This window comes from Gallus gallus, chromosome W (assembly GCF_016699485.2).
Source record: "Gallus gallus isolate bGalGal1 chromosome W, bGalGal1.mat.broiler.GRCg7b, whole genome shotgun sequence".
NCBI classification, from domain to species: domain Eukaryota; kingdom Metazoa; phylum Chordata; class Aves; order Galliformes; family Phasianidae; genus Gallus; species Gallus gallus.
The window spans coordinates 6,677,708-6,699,989 of NC_052571.1; the positions used below are offsets into that span (position 1 = coordinate 6,677,708).

Here is a 22,282-nt window from a genome sequence, read left to right on the forward strand (position 1 = left end):
CCTAGTGATACTCCAGCACATTTCCCACTAATACTGATACTACCTGACAAGCAACTTCATAAAGCTGTATGACCATTAATTTTCTATCAGCACAAAGGCATGGTTGTGAGCACTCTGAAAGCATTTGTTGTACAAATTTTAGCGATCATTCAAAATCAATATATCAGAGTATATGCAAGTTGAAGACTTTTTTCTAACCAGATACAGATTAACACAGAACAGGACCCTTAGGGATTTATTTCCAGGTTACAGAAACTTGGGCTGTAGGCCAAACGTGTTTTTTCTTTTTGAATCATAGAATCATCATAGAACGGCCAGGGTTGAAAAGGACCACAATGATCATCGAGTTTCAACCCCCCTGCTATGTGTAGGGTCGCCAACCACTAGACCAGGCTGCCCAGAGCCACATCCAGCCTGGCTTTGAATGCATCCAGAGATGGGACATCCACAACCTCCTCGGGCAACCTGTTCCAGTGTGTCACCACCCTCTGTGTGAAAAACTTCTTTCTAATATCCAACCTAAACCTCCCCTGCCCCAGTTTAAAACCATTCCCCCTCGTCCTATCACTATCCACCCTCGTAGACAGCCATTCCCCCTCCTGTTTATACACTCCCTTCAAGTACTGGTAGGCTGCAATGAGGTCTCCCCGGAGCCTTCTCTTCTCCAAGCTAAACAAGCCCAGCTCCCTCAACCTTTCCTCATAGGAGAGGTGCTCCAGCCCTCTGATCATCTTAGTGGCCCTCCTCTGGACCTGCTCCAGGAGCTGCACGTCCTTCCTGTGCTGGGGGCCCCAGGACTGGACACAGTACTCCAGATGGGGCCTCACAAGAGCTGAGTAGAGGGGAACAATCACCTCCCTCTCCCTGCTGGCCACCCCTTTTTTAATGCAGCCCAGAACATAGTTGGCCTTTTGGGCTGCAAGCACACACTGCTGGCTCATGTCCAGCTTCTTGTCCACCAGGACCCCCAAGTCCTTCTCTGAAGGGCTGCTCTCAAGGAGATCTTCCCCCAGTTTGTATAAGTACCTGGGATTGCCCTGACCCAAGTGCAGCACCCTGCACTTGGCCTTATTGAACCTCATTAGGTTTTCATGGGCCCACTTCTCCAGCCTGTCCAGGTCCCTTCTGGATGGCTTCCCTTCCTTCCAATGTATCGACTGCACCACTCAGCTTGGTGTCATCTGCAAACTTGCTGAGGGTGCACTCAATGCCATCATCTACATCACTGAAAAAGATGTTAAAGAGCACTGGTCCCAAGACCGATCCCTGAGGGACACTGCTTGTGACCATCCTCCACCCTGACACAAACCCATTGATAACAACCCTTTGGCTGCATCCAGCCAGCCAATTCCTAATCCACTGAACAGTCCATCCATCAAATCCACACTTCTCCAATTTAGAGAGTAGGATGTGGTGAGGGACCATGTCAAAGGCCTTGCAGAAGTCCAGGTAGACGACATCCACCGCCCTTCTCCCATCCACCGAAGCCGTCACTTCATCATAGAAGGGCCCCAGATTAGTCAGGCACGATCTGCCTTTGGTGAAGCCATGCTGGCTGTCTCGAATCACCTCTTTATCCCGTATTAGCCTTAACATAGCTTCTAGTAGGATCTGCTCCATGATCTTCCCAGGCACAGAGGTGAGGCTCACCAGCCTGTAGTTCCCTGGATCCTCCTTTCTCCCTTTCTTAAAAATGGGAGTAATGTTTCCCTTTTTCCAGTCACTGGAGACTTCACCAGACAACCATGATTTTTCAGATATGATGGAGAGCGTCTCAGCAACCAGATGGAGAGCAGCTCGGCAACCAATAACAGACCCTTTTTCCACATTTCATAAACCTTCTTCCCTTTGATAATGGTTCTTTTTTTAGTGGGTTTAACAGTATTTCTTGCTGCTATGCTTTGTTTGCCTTGTCTCCTTTCTCACGTTTAGAGTATTGTCAATCAAGGCCTTGATTGAGTTATAATGATTATGTTATTAATATAATTATTGCTATTATTCTATAGTATGGTAGTAGTTTGCGAATAAACAAAAGAGGGGGAATTGTGGAATTACAAGAAAAACTGTTCAGAGCAGCAGCTGTGGAGCAAGATAAACAGCATGAGAACCAAGGACACCTCCAGAAGAAGAAAGAATGTTTCACAGCTCTGATTGGATAAGCACCCGCATGAACAGTTGAAGAGTGTTTGTAGAATGCTCTATTGACATGTAAAGGTGGATGGGAAAGTTGTAGGGGCGGATGGGAAAGCTAGAAAAAGAAAACTTTTGAAGGTATATAAGTGATGTGACAACATGTAATAAACGATTTGGATCGTTCACATCTGAGTCTGTGCATCAGATGCTGCAGCGAGACAGCAGACTAGGACAGTAAACCACAAATTAACGAAGAAGCAGCAGACTGGTGAACGGAGTTGTGGCCGATGAGACAACCAACCAGAGCCAGCCAAGTGTCCTCCAATCTGACCCAGGTCAAAGAAAAATAAGACGATGACCTTCATCAGAAAGGCCACCAAGAGATACACATGTGTAAAAGATCTGAGACTTGGGGCGGGGGGGGAATGTCAGTCATTCTGGGGACTCATTGTAATAACCCAACCTTTTCTTGGACATCTAATGCATATGTAAGCAGCTTGCTCTTTAAGTATGTGCCTTTCTTGCCCTCCGGTATGCAGGCTAGGTGAGAATATCCCCTCTGCATCCTACGTGTGCGCAGCGCTGATTAAACGTACCTGCTTTATAACTACTCTGTGGTTATAGAGTTTGATTTCCGCACATCACTTTGCTTGTCTGTCTTTCCTAAAAAGTGCATAGTCATCTGTCATGGTTTTATGATTTTTGGTTATTGGTATTCCACATCATAACATCATGCAGTGTACTGGGAGTTAAAGAGCAAATGCTCTAGTTCCGGGTACTTGTCCGGAAGAGAAGAACTATGTTCCCCAGAAGACTGTTTGAGTACTGCTATCATTCCTGCTCAGGGGAACAGATATAAGGCCTGTAGGTCACCTGACCGGGGTCTTTGTCTTTCTTCTCATCTTGTCGTGCTCGCTTTCGGATCATCTCGCTGCTGCTCCTGACTGCACACAAGGCTTCAGTATTAGTGTAAGGCCTTTAGCTCTCGGACAATCCTTCTCTCAATTACATTTGATTTTTTTAACAATTATATTGAATTATATTGTATTATAGTGTGTTATCGTGCATTCTGATACTATATTTAGTAAATTAGTTTGTTTCTCCTCAGATCGTTGCTACTGTTTTTTTAATTATTCTTTTTTTGTGGGGGGGTCCCCTGTTTTCCTTTTCTGGAGGCACGGATTTTGAAAAAAAATCCCTCTGCCCCACTAGTCACAGAACTGGGCCGGACCAGCCCGTAAACCGTCGACATCATCCATTACAGCATTCCAGCCATGTGAGCTGTCCTGCCACGTCTCTGTAAGTGCAATGAGATCACGGCCCTGCAACCATACACACATCTCTAGTTCTTCCTGTTTATTCCCCATGCTACATGCATTGGCTAGACAACTCATGAGAGGAAAGGGCTTGGACCCTTGTCTCTGCTCGAAGCAGAAGGGGATGTCTGCCCCCAACACCCACAGTCCCCCCAATTCCTGCAGGGTCCCCTGCAGTGTCCCTGAGTAAAAGATTTGAGGCTCTCAGGCTGGACTGGGATGAGAGTCTGGAAAGCAGTCCAAACCCATGCCCTGAGAAGCACGTTGAGAATACAGGGTGTAACAAGCATAGCGAGTGGGGCTGGTCAGGGCACTGCATCAATACCTCAGTGCTTCTGGACCTTGTTCTTTCCAACAGGGATGGGCTTGTTAGGGATGTGAAGGTTGGAGACAGCTTGGGATGTAGCTATCATGAGATGGTGTAGTTCAAGATCTTGTGTGGAAGAAGTAAAGCAAAAGGTAGGATTGCTACCCTGGACTTTCGGAGAGCCAATTTTGACCTTTTCCAGGACCTACTTGGAGGTATCTCATGGGCTAGAATGCTTGAAGGTAAGGGGGCCCGTGAGAGCTGGGCAACATTTAAAGAGTACTTCTTCCAAGCTCAGGATTGGTGCATCCCTAAGAGTAGGAAATCAGGGAAGGAAGGCAGGAGACCTGTGTGGATGAGCAAGGAGCTTGTGGATAAGATCAAAGGGAAGAAGGTTTATGAAATGTGGAAAAAGGGTCTGTTCTCTTGGGAGGAGTATAGGAGTGTTGTCAGATCCTGCAGGGAAGCAACAAGGAAGACTAAAGCTCACCTGGAACTGAAGCTGGTGAAGGAGATAAAGGATAATAAGAAGGGTTTTTTAAAGTATGTTAACAGTAAAAGGAAGACTAGAGATAATGTGGATCCCCTGCAGAACAAAGGAGGTGTCCTGGTAACAGGATGCAGAGAAGGTGGAGATGCTGAACACTTTCTTTGCTTCAGTCTTCGCTTCAAATACTTCCCCTTGGGACTCCTGGACCCTGGAGGGAAGAGAGAGAGTCTAAGAAACAGTGAGCTTCCCTCTGGTTGAGGAGGAGGTGGTCTGGGAGCATCTAGATGGGATCAGTGTGCACAAATCCATGGGCCCTGACGGGATGCATCCACGTGTGCTGAGGGAGCTGGCAGAGGTGATTGCCAAATTGCTCTCTATCGTCTTTGAAAGGTCTTGGAGAACAGGAGAGGTGCCTGAAGACTGGAGGATAGCCAGTGTCACTCCAGTCTTCAAAAGGGCAAGAAGGAGGATCCAGGGAATTACAGGCCAGTCAGCCTCACCTCTGTTCCTGGACAGGTGATGGAACAGCTTGTTCTAGATGCCATCTCCAAGCAACTGGAAGAGAAGAAGGTCATCAGGAATAGTCAGCATGGATTCACCAAGGGAAAATTGTGCTCGATCAACCTCGTAGCCTTTTATGATGGCATCACCAGCTGGATAGATGGGGGGAGAGCAGTGGATGTCATCTACCTTGACTTCAGCAAGGCTTTTGATACCTTCTCCCACGACATCCTGATACTGAAGCTGAGAAAGTGTGGGATAGATGAGTGGACGGTGAGGTGGGTTGAGAACTGGCTGACTGACTGAGCTCAGAGGGTTGTGATTGGCAGTAAAGAGTCTGGTTGGAGACCTGTGACTAGTGGTGTTCCCCAGGGGTTGGTGCTTGGTCCAGTCTTGTTCAATATCTTTGTTGACAGCCTTGATGAGGAGATAGTGTCCACCTTCAGTAAGTACACTGATGATACAAAGCTGGGAGGAGTGGCTGACACACCTGAAGGCTGTGCGGCCATTCAGTGAGACCTGGACAGACTGGAGAGCTGGGCAGCAATAAACCAGATGAGGCTTGACAAAAGCAAGTATAGAGTCTTGCACCTGGGGAGGAATAACTGCAAGTATCAGTACAGGTTGGGGCATGACCTGCTGGAGAGGAGCTCTGTGGAGAAGTACCTGGGGGACGACAGGTTGGCGATGAGCCAGCAGTGTGCCCTGGTGGCCAGGAAGGCCAATGGGATCCTGGGGTGCATTAAATGGAGCGTGACCAGCAGATCAAGGGAGGTGATCCTCCCCCTCTACTCTGCCTTAGTCAGGCCTCACCTGGAGTACTGTATTCAGTTCTGGGCTTCCCGGTACAAAAAAAACAAGGATCTCCTGGAGAGAGTCCAGCGGAAGGCCACAAAGATGATAAAGGGCCTGGAGCATCTCCTCTATGAGGAAAGGCTGAGTGACTTGGGTCTGTTCAGTCTTGAGAAAAGAAGACTCAGAGGGGATCTTGTGGAGAGATTTATTGATGACTGGCTGACTGAGAAAAGCCATGCAGACACTGTGCAGCTGGTTAAGCAACCTTGTCACGCACAAGGTCAGGTATGAGAACTAGGAACAAAACAGGATGCGGATGCAGAAAGCCGGCAACGGTGTTTTGAGAAGTCTGTAACAGAGTGTTTGCTGTGAGATAACCACAGAGCACAAAGATAGGCGTAGTTAACACTGACTAGCGAGCCAATCCTGAGCTCCACTTTAGCAATATGTATGAGCCTATTATCCACACTATAAATGTACACGCAGCTGAAAGAATAAACGAGATTTGCTGATCATCTACTATGGTTGTCGCATTTCTCCCGCTGATTTCCTACAGGATCTGATTAATGTTTATAAGTATCTTAAGTGTGGGAGTCAAAGAGACATGGTCAACCTCTTTTCAGCAGTCTGTGGGGACAGGACAAGGGGAAATGGCCACAAACTGGAGCATAGGACGTTCCACACCAATATGCAAAGGAACTTCTTCACAGTAAGGGTGACAGAGCACTGGAACAGGCTGCCCAGTGGAGTTGTGGATTCTCCTTCTCTGGAGGTATTCAAGACCCGCCTGGACGCCTACCTGTGTAGCCTGCTGTAGGGGGCCTGTTTTTCTGGGAATTGATAGCTTATTACTAGGCTCTCCACTATATCTATAAGGAGAAATAAATGCTCAATTATGAAGCAATAATCTTTTAATCCCTTTTCTAGATTAAGGTTGGTCCTGTCCCATGCATAACTTTCTCTTTGCAAGGTCATTAAAAACAGCTAAGGACGGCTCAGTCTCAATGTTCAGTAGTGCTTGGGGAGTACTATCCCATTCTAGGTCTGTTACTTGTTTTCTACCAGGTTGAAGTCCATCTCAGAGGAAGAATTTGTGATTGTCCTGGGTTTGGCTGGTGTAGATTTAATTTTCTTAATAATTGTTGCATTAAAGGGTAAATACCCATTTCAGTGCTTTAAATCTGGTTGTGTTCGAATGGGCTAACACACCCACCCTTAAGGAGTTTGGTCATGCCCAATGAGAACTCTCACGATCATGGATTCACCCATAGTGTGAAGCACCTTCATCTAGTTGCGTTCAAATGAATTAGCACGACCACTGTTAAGGAATTTCATAGCTCTCAATGAGAACTCTCATGGCTAGATTAATGATTAGTGCTCTTTACTGAAGCAACAGATTGCAGATTCTTCTGGATTGCCAGTGATAAATACACTGTCTGCAAAGCATGTGTGAATACCAATAATGTGAATGATACATCTGACCACAAGTGCATTAAACTATGGAATAACTCTAGAGATTTCTAAGTTTCCCAGGGAAGTCCTCAGTATAACCAAGTGTGCAAATCTCATGCAATAGGCGTTCCTATGGAAGGGAGGAAGAGAGATTCAGACCACTGACTGATCCTGGAAGTCAGTGATATCCTCTTGACTTGTCTGCAATGGTATCTTCCCCAAAATTTCTCTTCTATTAAGCCATTTTTATACTATTTTCCTACTTTCAGGTAGAGCTTAAGTGATTCTATTTATACATAACTTTGTTGTGATTGGTGCGACAGAAAATGGAAAACTGCTGGTTCAGGGTGACAACTATGCAGTTTATTAGTTTCATAGTACCACTAGGTTCCCATCCTTACAACATTATCACAGAGACTGGCCGCAGTGTTTACAGTCTGCTCCACCCTCCATGCCGTATCTTTTAGAGTCAGCATACCAAGCTCCCCTGGTGCAACTAACATCTAAGGTTGGTTGGTTGTATTGCTTAGGGAACTATCATGGAACAGACTCCTTGCATATTCACTGCATTCCACCCTGAAGGTGTTCTCAACTCTGTACCTTCTCTTAAGAGGTGGATATCTCAATAAGTCACCTCCAATAATTATTCCATATAATCCACCCTGAGACTATAGTCATTCAAACTTCACAATATTCAGAAGGAATTGGAGAGATCACATGCAATCTTGTTACGAGGATGAGGGCTCAAGGGGCTCTTGGGCTGCACACTATTTAGGGGTTAAGATGATTGACTCATAGTCATACTATTTAGAAAGACAGTGTTATCAATCCTGAGCAAGGCTTTGGGCGTTTATGGCCAGGACAGAGGAGGTTGGAGGCATGAGGGAGCACGCTGTCACAATAGTGGTTGGTCGTTACAACATAAGGACCTGAAACAGTTACTGAAGCAATCCAAAGAGAATGGACAAAGAACTCTGATCACAGTACACCATGATGCGAAGGAAATATATCGAATAATGGAACAAGTAAAGAAAGATGGAGAACATCAGTGGTGAGATGTTCTTTTTGGATGGTCACCCACTGCAAGAGGGCTCTTCAATAAGATGCTGCATCCTATTGAAATTATTTTGATTTTATGCCTGTTCTGCTTACTCTTAATAATAATCTTATATATTAGAGTTTGGAAAATAGTGAGACGATTAGTTTTGATAGATTATTGCAGTCAATCATCAAACTAGGCTAGTAAGATAGTTCTCCTATATTAGAAGTGTTTCATAGTGTGCTGCAAAAACACAAAAGGGTAAGAAGAGGGAAAAAGAGGGGGAATTGTGAGAGGTAGATTGTGTCTTTGCACTGTAAGTTTACAGTATTTTCTGTATGTAGTGTAGGCCTTTGCTGAACTTATAACCCTCTTGTGTTTTTCTTCACAAAGAAAGTTGCTAAACAGAGTAAAGTTAAGTTTGGGGGCATTCTGACTTGGGTAGAATTGAGACAGGCACAAGATAAGGTAAATATGCAGGGTGGGGAGAGCCTAGCACAGGACAGAATGACTGTTCTGTCTTTGGAAACAATGCACTCCTATCTCCACTGAAAAGTACAAAACATACCTGTCACAGAGTTATGTAGATAGATCTGTGCCCGTGACAGGGGGGCAGTAGGCTTGTGGTCGCCCCCCACCCCGGCTTCCCGAGAAAAAAAAAAACGGAGCAGCGGCAACGATCTAAGAAGGAGAACTTATTTTACTAACTACAATGTTGGAATGCAAGATGACACGATATAATACAATCTAATTGAAAGTAAGGATAATAAATCAAATGAAATGAGAGAGAGCATAAGAGCGATAGAGAGGGAGAGAGAGAGAGAGAGTGAGAGAGTTTCCGAAACCGAAAGCCCTACTTGATGAACGTGCACGGCTTGAAAAGCACACCCACTCCTCTCCCTGGCAGCAAGCGAAAGTGAAAAAGACCGCGCGCAACCAGATGACGTATCTTCTGTGATGTATCTTCCTTCTCTGACTGTGAGGTCCTCTGGGATACGTAGTTCTTCTCTTTTGTCCATGATGTTATGATGCGGAATACCAATAGCAAAGTTACAAAACCATGACATTCCACCCCTTATTCTACATCATTATATCATGCTTAATACATATACACAGAACTACTGACTGCACTCCCCCAACATCAAATTTCCTTGTGGTACACATTGAACATCCCCATCTTTCTGCATCACCCACCAAGTACACCCAGGTCCCTGGGATAAAACAGTTCCACAGAGAGGTCGGCCCTTTCCAGAGGCTGGAAGGACCCAAACTGCTTTTCCCAACATGTTCTTTACATGTATTACAGGGACCTTATCTCCCTCTACAGTGTGTAGGGAGCTGGAATGGGTAGGACCATCACGATTGATAGATCCCCTAGTGTTGACCAACCAGGTGGCTTCTGCCAGATGCTTCTCCCAGTGCTTAAATGTTCCACCACCCATTGCTTTCAGCATAGTTTTTAACAACCCATTGTATCATTCAATCTTACCAGAAGCTGGTGCATGATAGGGAATATGATAAATCCATTCAATGCCATGATCTTTGGCCCAAGTATTTATAAGAGAATTTTTGAAACGAGTCCCGTTATCTGATTCAATTCTTTCTGGGGTGCCATGTCGCCACAGAACTTGTTTCTCCAGACCTAATATGGTGTTTCTGGCAGTAGCATGGGGTACTGCATATGTTTCAAGCCACCCAGTGGTCGCTTCCACCATGGTGAGCACATAACGCTTACCATTGCAGGATTGTGGCAAGGTGATATAGTCAATCTGCCACGCCTCCCCATATTTATACTTTTGCCATCGCCCTTCCTCCCAGAGAGGTTTCATCCTCTTGGCTTGTTTAATTATGGCACACGCTTCACAATCAAGAATAAACTGTGCAATAGCATCCATAGTTAAGTCCACCCCTCGGTCTCTAGCCCACTTGTATGTTGCATCTCTTCCTTGATGGCCCGAGGTCTCATGGGCCCACCGAGCTAGAAATAATTCACCATTGTTCTTACAGTCATAGCCTATTTGAGCCACCTCAATTTTGGCAGCCCGATCTACCTGATGGTTATTTTTCTGTTCTTCCGTAGCCCGACTCTTGGGCACATGAGCATCTACGTGATGCACCTTTACCACCGTATTCTTTATTCGGGCAGCAATGTCTTTCCACACTTCAGCAGACCAAATAGGTTTACCTCTCCGCTGCCAGTTATTTTGCTCCCACTGCTGTAACCACCCCCATAAGGCATTCGCCACCATCCATGAGTCAGTATAAAGATAAAGCACTGGCCACCTCTCCCGTTCAGCAACATCTAAGGCCAGTTGGGCAGCCTTTACCTCTGCAAATTGGCTTGATTCTCCTTTTCCTTCAGTGGCCTCTGGAACTTGTTGCACGGGGCTCCACACAGCAGCTTTCCATCCGCGATACATCCCCACAATATGACATGATCCATCTGTGAACAGGGCATATTTCTTTTCATTTCCTGGTAGTTCATTGTATGGTGGGGCTTCTTTAGCACGTGATACTTTTTCTCCTGGTGATGTTCCAAACTTTTTACCTTCAGGCCAGTCCATGATCACCTCTAAGATTCCTGGACGTCTGAGGTTCCCCATTCGAGCTCGTTGTGTAATCAGTGCAATCCACTTGCTCCAAGTGGTATCAGTAGCATGATGGGTGGAGAGAACCTTTCCTTTAAACATGCAGTTCAGCACTGGCAGTCGAAGTGCCAGGAGGAGCTGCGTCTCAGTAGCAACTACTTCGGAAGCAGCCCTAACCCCCTCATACGCGGCTAAGATTTCCTTCTCAGTTGGGGTGTAGCACTCTTCAGACCCCCTGTATGCTCGACTCCAGAATCCCAGGGGTCGGCCTCGGGTCTCCCCTGAGGTTCTTTGCCACAAGCTCCAGGTGGGACCTTTCTCTCCAGCAGCAGAGTAGAGGATGTTCTTTACATCCTGTCCCGTCCGTACTGGCCCCAGAGCCACGGCACGGGCTATCTCATGTTTGATCTTCTCCAAAGCCTGCTGCTGTTCAGGACCCCATGTAAAATCATTCTTCTTCCGCGTCACCTGATACAGGGTGCTTACAATAAGGCTATAGTTTGGAACATGCATCCTCCAAAAGCCCACTACACCCAGAAAAGATTGTGTCTCTTTCTTATTAATGGGCGGAGACACGGTAGTGATTTTGTCAATCACATCTGCTGGGATGTGACGGCGCCCATCTTGCCACTTTATACCTAGGAACTGAATCTCCTGGGCAGGCCCCTTCACTTTGCTTCGCTTCATAGCAAAACCAGCTTGCAGAAGAATTTGGATTATTTGCTCTCCTTACTCAAAAATATCTTCTGCTGTATTGCCCCACACAACAATATCATCAGTGTATTGCAGATGCTCAGGAGCACTGCCCTGTTCCAATACAGTTTGGATTAACCCATGGCAAATGGTTGGGCTGTGTTTCCACCCCTGGGGCAAATGGTTCCAAGTATACTCAACGCCCCTCCAGGTGAAGGCAAACTGTGGCCTGCACTCTGTGGCCAGAGGAATGGAAAAGAAGGCATTAGCAATGTCAGTGGTGGCATACCACTTGGCTGCTTTTGACTCCAATTCATATTGGAGTCCTTGCATGTCTAGCACAGCAGCACTCAGCGGGGGTGTGACTTCATTCAGGCCGCGGTAGTCTACCGTCAGCCTCCATTCTCCACTGGCTTTACGCACTGGCCATATGGGGCTGTTAAAAGGTGAATGGGTTCTGCTGATCACTCCTTGACTTTCTAGTTGACGAATCAACTTATGAATGGGGAGCAAGGAATCCCTGTTGGTTCGGTACTGCCGTCTGTGCACTGCTTTTGTGGCAATTGGTACCTGCTGCTCTTTTACTTGCAGCAACCCCACAGCAGACGGATCTTCTGATAGGCCAGGCAAAACATACAGCTGCTTAATGTTGTCTGTATCTACAGCAGCTATTCCGAAGGCCCATCGATACCCCTTAGGATCCTTGAAATGCCCCCTTCTGAGGTAATCAATACCCAGTATGCATGGAGCCCCTGGGCCAGTCACAATAGGGTGCTTTTGCCAGTCTTTACCAGTGAGGCTTATTTTGGCCTCCAACACAGTCAGTTCTTGAGAACCCCCAGTCACTCCAGAAATATGGACTGATTCTGTCCCTTCATGACTCGAGGGCATTAGAGTGCACTGTGCACCGGTATCCACCAATGCCTTATATTTCTGTGGTTCTGATGTGCCAGGCCATCGGATCCACACAGTCCAATGAACTCTGTTATCCCTCTCCCTCTCCTGACTGAGGACAGGGCCCCTCTATTCATTACCTGTGGTAACTGGAGCAACTACACTGGTGGTTGGTCTGTTCTGTAATTCTCTCATCCGTGCTCGCAGTACAGGAGTATCTTGGTCATGCCTCTTCTTCATGTCTACTCCATGGTCACAGAGGTAACACCACAAGGCAACATGTGATGCAGTCCTACTGTTGTTTCTCACTCGAGCAGGAAAGCGTTTGCCTTCAGTAGCTGAGATTTTTGATGATACAGGTGAGGAGGGGGATCCATCTTCTTTAATTAATTGGATTTTCATTAGTTTGATAAGCTCTTTCATTAGGCCCCTTTGCTTATCTTGATCGTCGTCAAACGTTTCCGATACTATTACGGGTTCTACGGGTTCATCACGATCAATCAATAGGGACATCTGCTCTTCTACTTCACCGAGTCTGTTTGCTAACTCTGTGATGGCTGAAACGGAAACGTGATTTGGGGGTAGACGTTGCTCATAGTTTTGGAGTGTAAGAATCAATTCGAAGACTAGGGGTCTTCTCTGTTGGTCCTCGTATCTGTGGAATGTGGCTACTAGTGTGGGGACGTATCTGTCTGGTGCTGCTCTGGTAAGTTTTTGCCATATTTCAGGTGTTGTCCTCACTCTCTCCGGAACATGGTTTTGGCGTGGATCATTAGGAACAAAATTAGACTCATATAACATTTCCACCAGGGCTATTTCCCTCAAATACTGGATACCTTTCTCAATTGTATCCCAAGTTTTCATTGCAGGCTGCAGAAGTTATTTGTAGGGATACCTTTCCCTCACAGCTATTAATATTCGGTCCCAGAAGGTTGCAGCTCCATCCAAACATCTACTATTTTCTCTGTCAATGGATTTTTCTCTGGCAATGTCTCCTAGTTGGCGGGCTTCGTTACCATCTAGAGACAAGCTACTGGCCCCACTATCCCAACAACGAAGCAACCAGGTGACAACAGTTTCATTCGAGCGTCGTTCAAATTCCTTTCTTGAGCTCTGGATTTCAGTCATCTTGAGAGGTCGACAAACAATAATGGAGATCTCCTCTTCATCGCTCTCCTCTTCGTGCCTCTTAGTTTTTGCTTTTGCCTTTCTTGGTTCTGAGGAAGTCCCCTCACCTGGATCTTCCTCTACCTCCTCCTCCTCCGCTTCTTCTTCTTCTTCTTTTTTTCGCTCTAGACGCGAGGACGCCCGCTTCCATTTCTTGCCTTCTACAGGGGCTACTGACACTGTTACTGGTGTCTGCTGTGACTGATCAGGTTTGACTTGAAGATTTCCCCCTTTGGCTTGCACCTCTGCTCGGAAACTCTCTCTGTCCAGAACAGTACTATACAGGGCGCGGTAGGCACAAGCCAAGCCCCAGATGAGCCGTGCCTCCTTTGATCTATCTAAGCCGCACTGCCCCTGACTCAAATGCTGGCTCAGTTTCTCGGGATCCCACAGATGTTCAAGAGTGAAATCCCATGGCACGGCGGGTCCCCACGCTTCTAAGATTCTTCCTAAACCTTTCCATATACCTTGCCAGTCATCATTCTCTGGTATTGGAGGAGACTTCTTCCACTTAGCACGAATGAAGAGGAATACATTCAAGGATATTGATAACATACACACAAGTATGAGCACTGACTCAGTATTTGAAAAACGTTCGACAAACTGAGAGGGATACCTGGAAACCAGTTAGATAGTCTCAAAATTCAAATTATACCACATTGCATAAAGCCACCAGGCAGGTGCCTCTATCAGTGCCCTTATTTGGTTATATCTAAAAACACTTCCACAGCAAGACATCAAGATGTTAATTATAGACTGGTAACCGGCAAGGAACTTGATAGCTTTTAATCCCTTATACAGTGCTCGGACAATAAAGAACAACCTCATAGCTGGTAACTGCTAAAGCGGGGGGGGGGGGGGGGGGGGGGGGGGGGGGTGCGGGTGAAGAGGAAAAAAGAAACGGAAACCACTCGGTACAGTGTCTGGAGTTTGGCGGACTGCCCAGGCTATAATCTAATCTATGAAGGTCACACCAACACCAGCAATGCCTTGTAGTCTCACAGTCTGGCTTAAAGAAATCCTTTTTTCTTACTAACGTTAAAAGCTTCAGTCTGCCCGCATTCTCCACCAAAAATTTGTCATGGAGTTATCTAGATAGATCTGTGCCCGTGACGGGGGGCAGTAGGCTCGTGCCCCCCCCCCCCCAGTTTCCCAAGAAAAAAAAACAACGGAGCAGCGACAACGATCTAAGGAGAACTTATTTTACTAACTACAGTGTTGGAATGCATGATGACACGATATAATGCAATCTAATTGTGTCTCGCTCCAATTTATAGGAGGGAGAGGAGGTTCTTAGAAATATGTATGCCCGGCGTGAGATTAAGAAACAGCGGTTCAAATGTTGGTCCGACCAGTTTATTATAAATGTTAATAAGAGAGATGGGGAAAGGGGAGGACGGACGCTATTAAGGATTGGGGTGATGGGGAAGGGAAGGCGAGCGATAGAAAAGATAGAAAGAGGCAAGAATTGCGTAAAGCGGGGATAGTCACCACCAGGATCCGGCAGCAGTCCCGTTGCACGACGTTCCGACGGTCCGAGGCCGAAGGGCAGGAGCAGCGAGGCCGGTCTGGGGCAGCGAGAGGATGCAGGTCAGGGAGGAAGCAGCAGGTCTCAGGTAGCAGGCCCAGGGAAGTCCGTCAGCAAACGGTCCGTAGAGGAGGATCGGAAGGCAGGAAGCTCGTGCCGTGGTGAGAGATCAGTCTCCACGTAGAGATCCGTCTCCACGTTGCGGTGAGAGATCAGTTGGCAGAGAGAACCCCTCAAGTCTGTCGTGGTGAGAGATAAGCCTCTCCCGTTGCCGTGGTTGTGGTGAAGGATCAGCTTCCACTGTTGTGGTTATTGGACCCTCTTTTATCCTCCATTTTCTGCTGCCTACGTGACATTCCTGGGTGCTTGAGCAAGAGTCCTGTGCATACCTCCTGAGATGGCCATTTTCCTTGAGATAAGTCCACACAAAAAGACCGCTTCCCAGCCATTAGCAGCAGCTTATCTCTCTCTCGATGCCCCTGGCCTTGTCCATCTGTGCTCCTTAGAGGATTTCACAATCCTTAGCCAGGACCTGTCCATCAGTGTCCTCAAGACAAAAGATTTCTCTGCCTTTGCCCAGGACTTGCCTGGACTTGTTCCTCAGCAAACTTTGAGTCAATGATATAAAAGAATAGTCTCTTACAAATTGGAAGTAAGGATAATAAATCAAATAAAATGAGAGAGAGCATAAGAGCGATAGAGAGGGAGAGAGAGAGAGTGAGAGAGTTTCCAAAACCGAAAGCCCTACTTGATGAAGGTGCACGGCTTGGAAAGCACACCCACTCCTCTCCCGGCAGCAAGCGAAAGTGAAAAAGACCGCGCACAACCAGATGACGTATCTTCCGTGATGTATCTTCCTTCTCTGACCGTGAGGTCCTCTGGGATACGTAGTTCTTCTCTTTTGTCCATGATGTTATGATGTGGAATACCAATAGCAAAGTTACAAAACCATGACAATACCAAAAAACAACAGAGTGGTAACAGACCTTGTATGGAAATGTATCATAGCAACAGCATCAGGGAGACTGTGATCCTGAGACGCTCAACCAATGAGCGAGTGCCAGGAGAGCATTACCTGCATCAGGTTTAGGGTATATAACAGAATGAATTTCACTGGCCAGTACGCAATTTCTCCCTTGCCAATAGGGGGCATGGGCCCATTATTGCAATAATGAATGAACTTTGCTGCTATCACTAAGATCTTTGACTAACCAGAAATTTTTGACTCTGAAAGTTTCTCACACCGGCTTGGCTGTTGAGATTATGGGACACGGGGGCTGAAAGTGCGGTAATAAATGGGCCTGAGATTTCTAAACTGGCATCCATTACCACACATCTGGCTCTCAGACAAAGGGTATATGCCACTGTGATGCATAATGATGAAAACCCATCTCTAACTCAGTGAATAATGGGAGTGTGTAAAATCACATGGCCAAACAAAAGTGATGTTCTGATAAATACTGGTCTATGGACATCCATGGAGGAACTTCAAAATTATATTTTAGAATTGGGAATGAAGAAGGCAATATATGATGATGCCTTTGAGAGTACAGACTTGGTTACGTTTTTGGCGGGGATGAGGGAACACATATTATAACAAGCTCCTCCCCTCCGGTATGGCACACTGGTGTCCATACTGAATCCCTTAGTGGCCTCGGAGGCCATCATCCCACAGGCTGCCAAATTGGTGGCTGATGTAGGGGAGACAGAGCACCTTCGGACCAGGCGCAATATCAGAATGTTGGAAGGGGCTGAGGTCCTCCCCCATAACTAAAACTGGGAGACCTTCCCCATGGACTCCTCAATCAGGACCCATATGGGTATCCCAAAAACAAATGTTTAATTACTTAATCCGAGCTGGTGTTCAATGTGCAAAAATTGATTGCCAGCCCAATCAAGTCCTCCAGCTATGGAGGCATTTGAAGGACAACCAAAAATTTCAAAATCACCCCAAAAAACCTGGGGTAAGAAGTACTGTCAAAATACCAAACAAAAACATGGAACTTGGAATATTTCATAGTTCCCAGCAAAAGGAAAAAGCCACCTCAAGTGACCCAGCCACTATGGCTGAGCTATCTGAGAAAAAAGAATTGGCAATTGCGCAGTTACTTTCGTGATGGGGGATACCAGCCACCCTGTAACTAGGGCTTCCGTACAAAGGGAACATACAAAAGGAACATACAAAAGGAACATACAAAGGGTTATGGCATTGGCTGACACAGGCACAGAAACACCAGTTATTTATGGGGATCCAACTAAATTTAATGGGATAGAGTGATGGTTTTGGGGGACAGACCATTCCAGTTACCCAAACGTGGTTCAAACTGGGGATTGGGCGTCTCCCGCCCTGGAAGTGTAAAGTGTCGCCCCAGTTCCAGAGTAAATCTTGGGCATAGACATTTTATGGGGTCTGGCTCTCCAGACAACCGTAGGAGAGTTCAGACTCCAACAGAGGTGTATTACTGTCTGGGCAGTACAGGCAGTATTGTGAGTCCATGCGAAGCATGAGCCTATTCGCTTGCCAGAACTGCACCGGATTACTAATGTGAGGCAGTGCAGACTCCCAGGGGGGGCAAGATGGAATATCAAGGACTGTGCAGCAATTAGAAAAAGTTGGGATCATAAGACCTGCACATAGCCCATATAATTCCCCCATATGGCCCGTGCGAAAGTCAGATGGTACATGGAGAATGACGGTATAACATAGAGAATTAAATAAGGTCATGCCACCTGTTCATGCAGCCGTACCCAATGTTGCCACCCTAATGAACACATTGAGTAGGGAAATAAAAGCCTACCATTGTGTCCTAGACTTGGCAAATGCATTCTTGAGTATTCCAGTTGCTGAAGAATCGCAGGATCAGTTTGCGTTTATGTGGGGAGGCAGGCAATGGACCTTTCAGGTCCTGCCACAGGGGTACATATATTCACCAACATATTGCCATAATCTAGTGGCACATGACCTGGTAAATTGAGAAAAACCTAATAATGTTAGCTTGTATCATTATATTGATGATCTCCTGTTGACATTTTATTCACTGGAGGCAGTAGGACAGACGGCAGATTCATTAACTAATTATCTGTAGGAAAGAGAAAGGGCTATAAATCCTCAGAAAGTGCATGGTCTGGGCCTGTCTGAGAAATTCCTAAGGGTAGTTTGATCAGGAAAGACCAAAGAACTACCCAATTCTGTAATAGATAAGGTTCAGGCATTCCCAGTCCCTACAACACCAAAGCAGCTGCAGGAGTTCTTAGGTATATTGGGATACTGGCATTCTTTATACTTCATTTAGTGAAGCTGCTGAGACCATTATACAAATTCAGGAACAAGGAGCAACTATGTGACAGTGGGAGAATAGAACATGAGGCTTTCCAGCAGGCAAAACTGGCAGTTAAACAAGCCCAGGCATTAGGTATATTTGATCCTACTCTCCCAGCCAAGTTCAACGTTCATGTCACTCAGGTGTTACCGCCGGCAACCACCGTGGTCCTAAGCCGCACCGTCATGGGCTAGCGATCAGAGCTCGCTAGGACCATAGCAACAGGGACACCAATATGGGGATGTAGCAAAATGGCGTTTATTCACTAATATACACAGCTTATATACCTTACTTGAGCAATCGTGTCCTGTCCTGATTCGTCCGTACTGGATCTTAGCCCCTTACCACAATTCCTTATTGGCTCCTATCGTTTCCTCATTCCTTTGCCTTCTTCTTATCTTGCTTACTTCATTAGCAAGGACAGTCCGTCTTAGCACAACAGCACCCTTTCACCATGCTTAGGGAGAGGTCTATCCCATACAGCACGTATCCCCGCCAACATGCCTACTACAACATCTCCCCCTCCCTAAGTTAAATGCCCCTCACGCGCGCCTAACCCGTACATCGCAAAGCAACGCAAAGCACCTAATCTTAAATACATTTCAGCAAACTATTTCTATTCCACTTCTACCGCGCTCCTTAAGCAAACATCAGAGCAAAAAGGAGTCCTTTCCCATCACAACCCGACTCCCCATGCTCGGCCAAGCCTTGCCCCGTTACAGCACGAACGCAACCTGCAACCTTCTACAACTTTTCACGCAGTCTGATACTCTATCCGTTGGTCAAAAGTCATTTCCATCATTCGTTGCAGGTAGTTCTGCAAGCATCCTACAAAGCATGGAAAGCAAATCAGAATACATACAAAAATTGCAAGCCCTATTGCGAGAATCTTAAGCAATTGCTTTATCCATGAACCCATTCCCCCAAACAGTCCATCCAGCCAACTCCCAAAGGGATCACTCTCTTCTTAATCTTCTGCGTATGTTCTTGCATCCATTGTAGTTGTTTATGAATCGACGCGCTGTGATCACTGAGGTTAAAGCAGCACATTCCATCAACATCCTCACATCCATGTCCTTGAGCCAACAGCAAGAAGTCAATAGCTGCTGTATTCTGTAGCAGCGCATGACGGACACTATTAAAATCTTCAAGCATAGCATTTAACACAAGCGTGGTCATATTGGCCTGTTTTGCAGACCAACACACCAATCTTTCTATCTGGCTCAAAGCTGCCGCTGCCGAGACTCCTGGCGCTAAAATTGAAGCGAAGATACGTGCTGTGACACTCCACAAGTTAACTTCATCGTTACATTCAGGTCCCAGACTCACGTCGTGGCGACGCCTATGAAGATGTGAACTACAAGATATATTAAGCCAGCCCATATGACTTGGAGCAAGCATCGTTAGCTTCCCCAAGTAACACGAGCCACCGAGGGGGTTCTTCGGGATACCTTGCCAAGCCCGATCTCCACAGATCAGGAGGTCCTGACTGGCCTTTCCCAGAGGAGCATTGCGCTCTAACATGGCCATACTGGCCGCATCGGAAACACGGCCCTTGTTGCTGCAGCGATCTTTGCTGTGGTAGGCCAACAGCTGCGACTATAGCCGCGGCCAGCCCTTCATTAGTTAAAGGAGCCACCTTGAGCTTATCTAAGACATACTGGATAATTTCCCCCGGGGTATTAAGCGTACTCGGGATGGCTCGTAGCAATGCCTTAACATTGTCATGTGATTTCTGTCTCAGACAATCAATGATCACTGGCCCTTGGGCCGGTTTCGGGAGATCAGACTCCTCTACAGCAGCTAAAAGCCTGTCTGTAAAGCTTTGAAAGGATTCATTCGGGCCCTGGGTAATATCTGTCCACGGAGCAGGTGGTTCGACCTTATGCGCAAGTTTTTTAAACGCCTCCACCATTGCGTCTGTGGCCACTATTAGCTCCCCCGGCCTTAGTTTCGCTAACCGGCCCTGGGACAAAGCCATTCCCATGGCCTTCCCTGAAAGTTTCTGGATACTGGTCCCATGCAGGGGGTGGTTTGGGTCGACTTCCACCGCCCCAGCAAGTCCCCTCAATTCGGTCATCCAGTCCATCTCCCATAACGTATATTGGACCGGCTTGAGCACCATACGCATTAGGTTTGTGATGTCGTGGGGGAGGAGAGGCCCCAGTGCAGTCAAAGCCTGTAGTGCATTTAACGTCAGAGGCGATTTCAGGTCTCTTTTAACCATAAATTCCATCAGGCGCGTAACACCCCTGGGGTCAGGCGGCACCCATTCGGGACCACAATCACTCACAACCATTAGGAATGCCTCCGGAACTATACTCTTCCCCAAAGCCTCCGATCTAATCCGATTCCAGTTAGTCATTTGATCCCTCCCCCTCCACTCAAAGCCAGCCCCTTCTTCCTCCTCTACACTATCACTTACACTACCGCTCCTGGGAGTGACCAGAGGCGGTAGGCACCGCCCCCTGTCCGCATTGGACGGACCTTTTGTCTGGTCCCTCCCCTTGTGCGCAGTAAGTTGATCCTGCTCATGTAGATCACACCTTCCTCCGCCTCCTTGACTCAGGGAACACTGACGCAATTCCAATAAAGGATACAACGTTCCGCCTGACGGGTCCGGATATGGGGACAGGGGATGAGACAACGAACATCCACCCTCTTGTTTGTCTTCTTTTGAACTGAGTGTGGTCGGCTCACCCGGCGCCATCTTGCCAACGGTCATTGGCGGCTCCGTCTCCTCTTAACCCCTGCAAGCAACTGCTCCCGAGCCCCCATCGGACCCGACCCGGATCCGGTGTCTCACCTCCACCACCAAGACCCAAAAGGTGTCGAGCCTCCACCAATACCTTTCCCTCCTCTCTGGCCGCTTTCAGTGCCCCCAGTATCAGACCCCAAGTTTTTAACTCGCCCTTCTGAGCACTCATAATATGTTGCACGAGCGCAGAGGTGAGATCATCGCACCACCGGTGATCAAGAATCTCTTGGGGGACCTTAACCTCCCCCTCCCGCACTAACCAGGAAATAACTGCAGCAACCTCCTTCTTAGAAGGAACATTCTTGCCACAGTAATCCTTGCACAGCTGGAGTACTACCTTAATTACCGATTCCATGATTCAGACCTCAGCGCAACTCCGCTACCTCGCAGTTTTCCACCAACTACGAATCGTAGCACAGCACCCACACCGCGCTGGTTCACGAGCAATAGGGGAGCAGCAACACTACCACGCTATGTTCCGTCGACTGTGAATCCCCGGGTAGGTCCGGTCCCCGGCACTGCCAGACCGCTCTGCCGACTACGGACCCCGGTGCAGCACCGCTACCACGCTGCCTCGGAATTGTCGGAAAATAAGGGTGACGGTCTGTAGTGGAATTCCAGGGTCACAGCCTGAACCAATGGGTGGGCTCTGTGAGTGTGTGAGTGCGGCGGCACGGCGGTACGAACGGGGGAGGGACACATTCCTCAGCTCGGCTCTGGAAAAAACCTAACCCTATAATTCCCGTACAAAAAATCCGAAACATCTCTCTAGAAATTACTGGGGATCCTATACAAGACAATCCACATGAACTGGATTCAGAAAATGAAGGCACTAGAAAGTCGGATCTTGAGGTTCCACTAGAGCTAGATCCCTTTGAGATCCGACCAGCTGTAACTCAAAAAACAAAAAAAAAGCAGGACAGGCCAGCGGGGCTGCCCCCTGACCAGTGGCCCCGTGCCCAGAGCACACTACATGTAACAGCTCGCCCATACACGGCAGCTGAATTAATGGATTTAGTACAACGGTTTAGACAAAAACCGAGAGAGAGTGTGCCAGCGTGGTTACTCAGACTATATGCCATGGGGGCAGAAAGCGTTGTGGTGAATGGGCCAGAAATCTCAAAACTGGCATCAATTACTACTCACCCGGCCCTCAGGCAGAGACTATATGCGGCTGTGCAACACAATGAAGAAAATCATTCACTGATTGCATGGTTAATGGCCGCATGCCGTGTGACATGGGCGAATAAAACGGACATAGCATTAAACACCGGCCTATGGTCCTCTATGGAGGACTTACA

At 47.2% G+C, this 22,282-nt stretch overlaps 1 protein-coding gene across 1 annotated transcript; it reads right to left on the reverse strand.

The window, feature by feature from the left end:
- Positions 1–15,789: 15,789 nt before the first annotated feature.
- On the reverse strand, positions 15,790–21,579 carry LOC112530492. The gene is given in 2 exon segments (XM_025144598.3): positions 15,790–19,192; positions 19,195–21,579. Coding segments are annotated over 2 exon segments (774 nt in total). The 5' UTR covers positions 19,754–21,579; the 3' UTR covers positions 15,790–18,977.
- Positions 21,580–22,282: the final 703 nt, after the last annotated feature.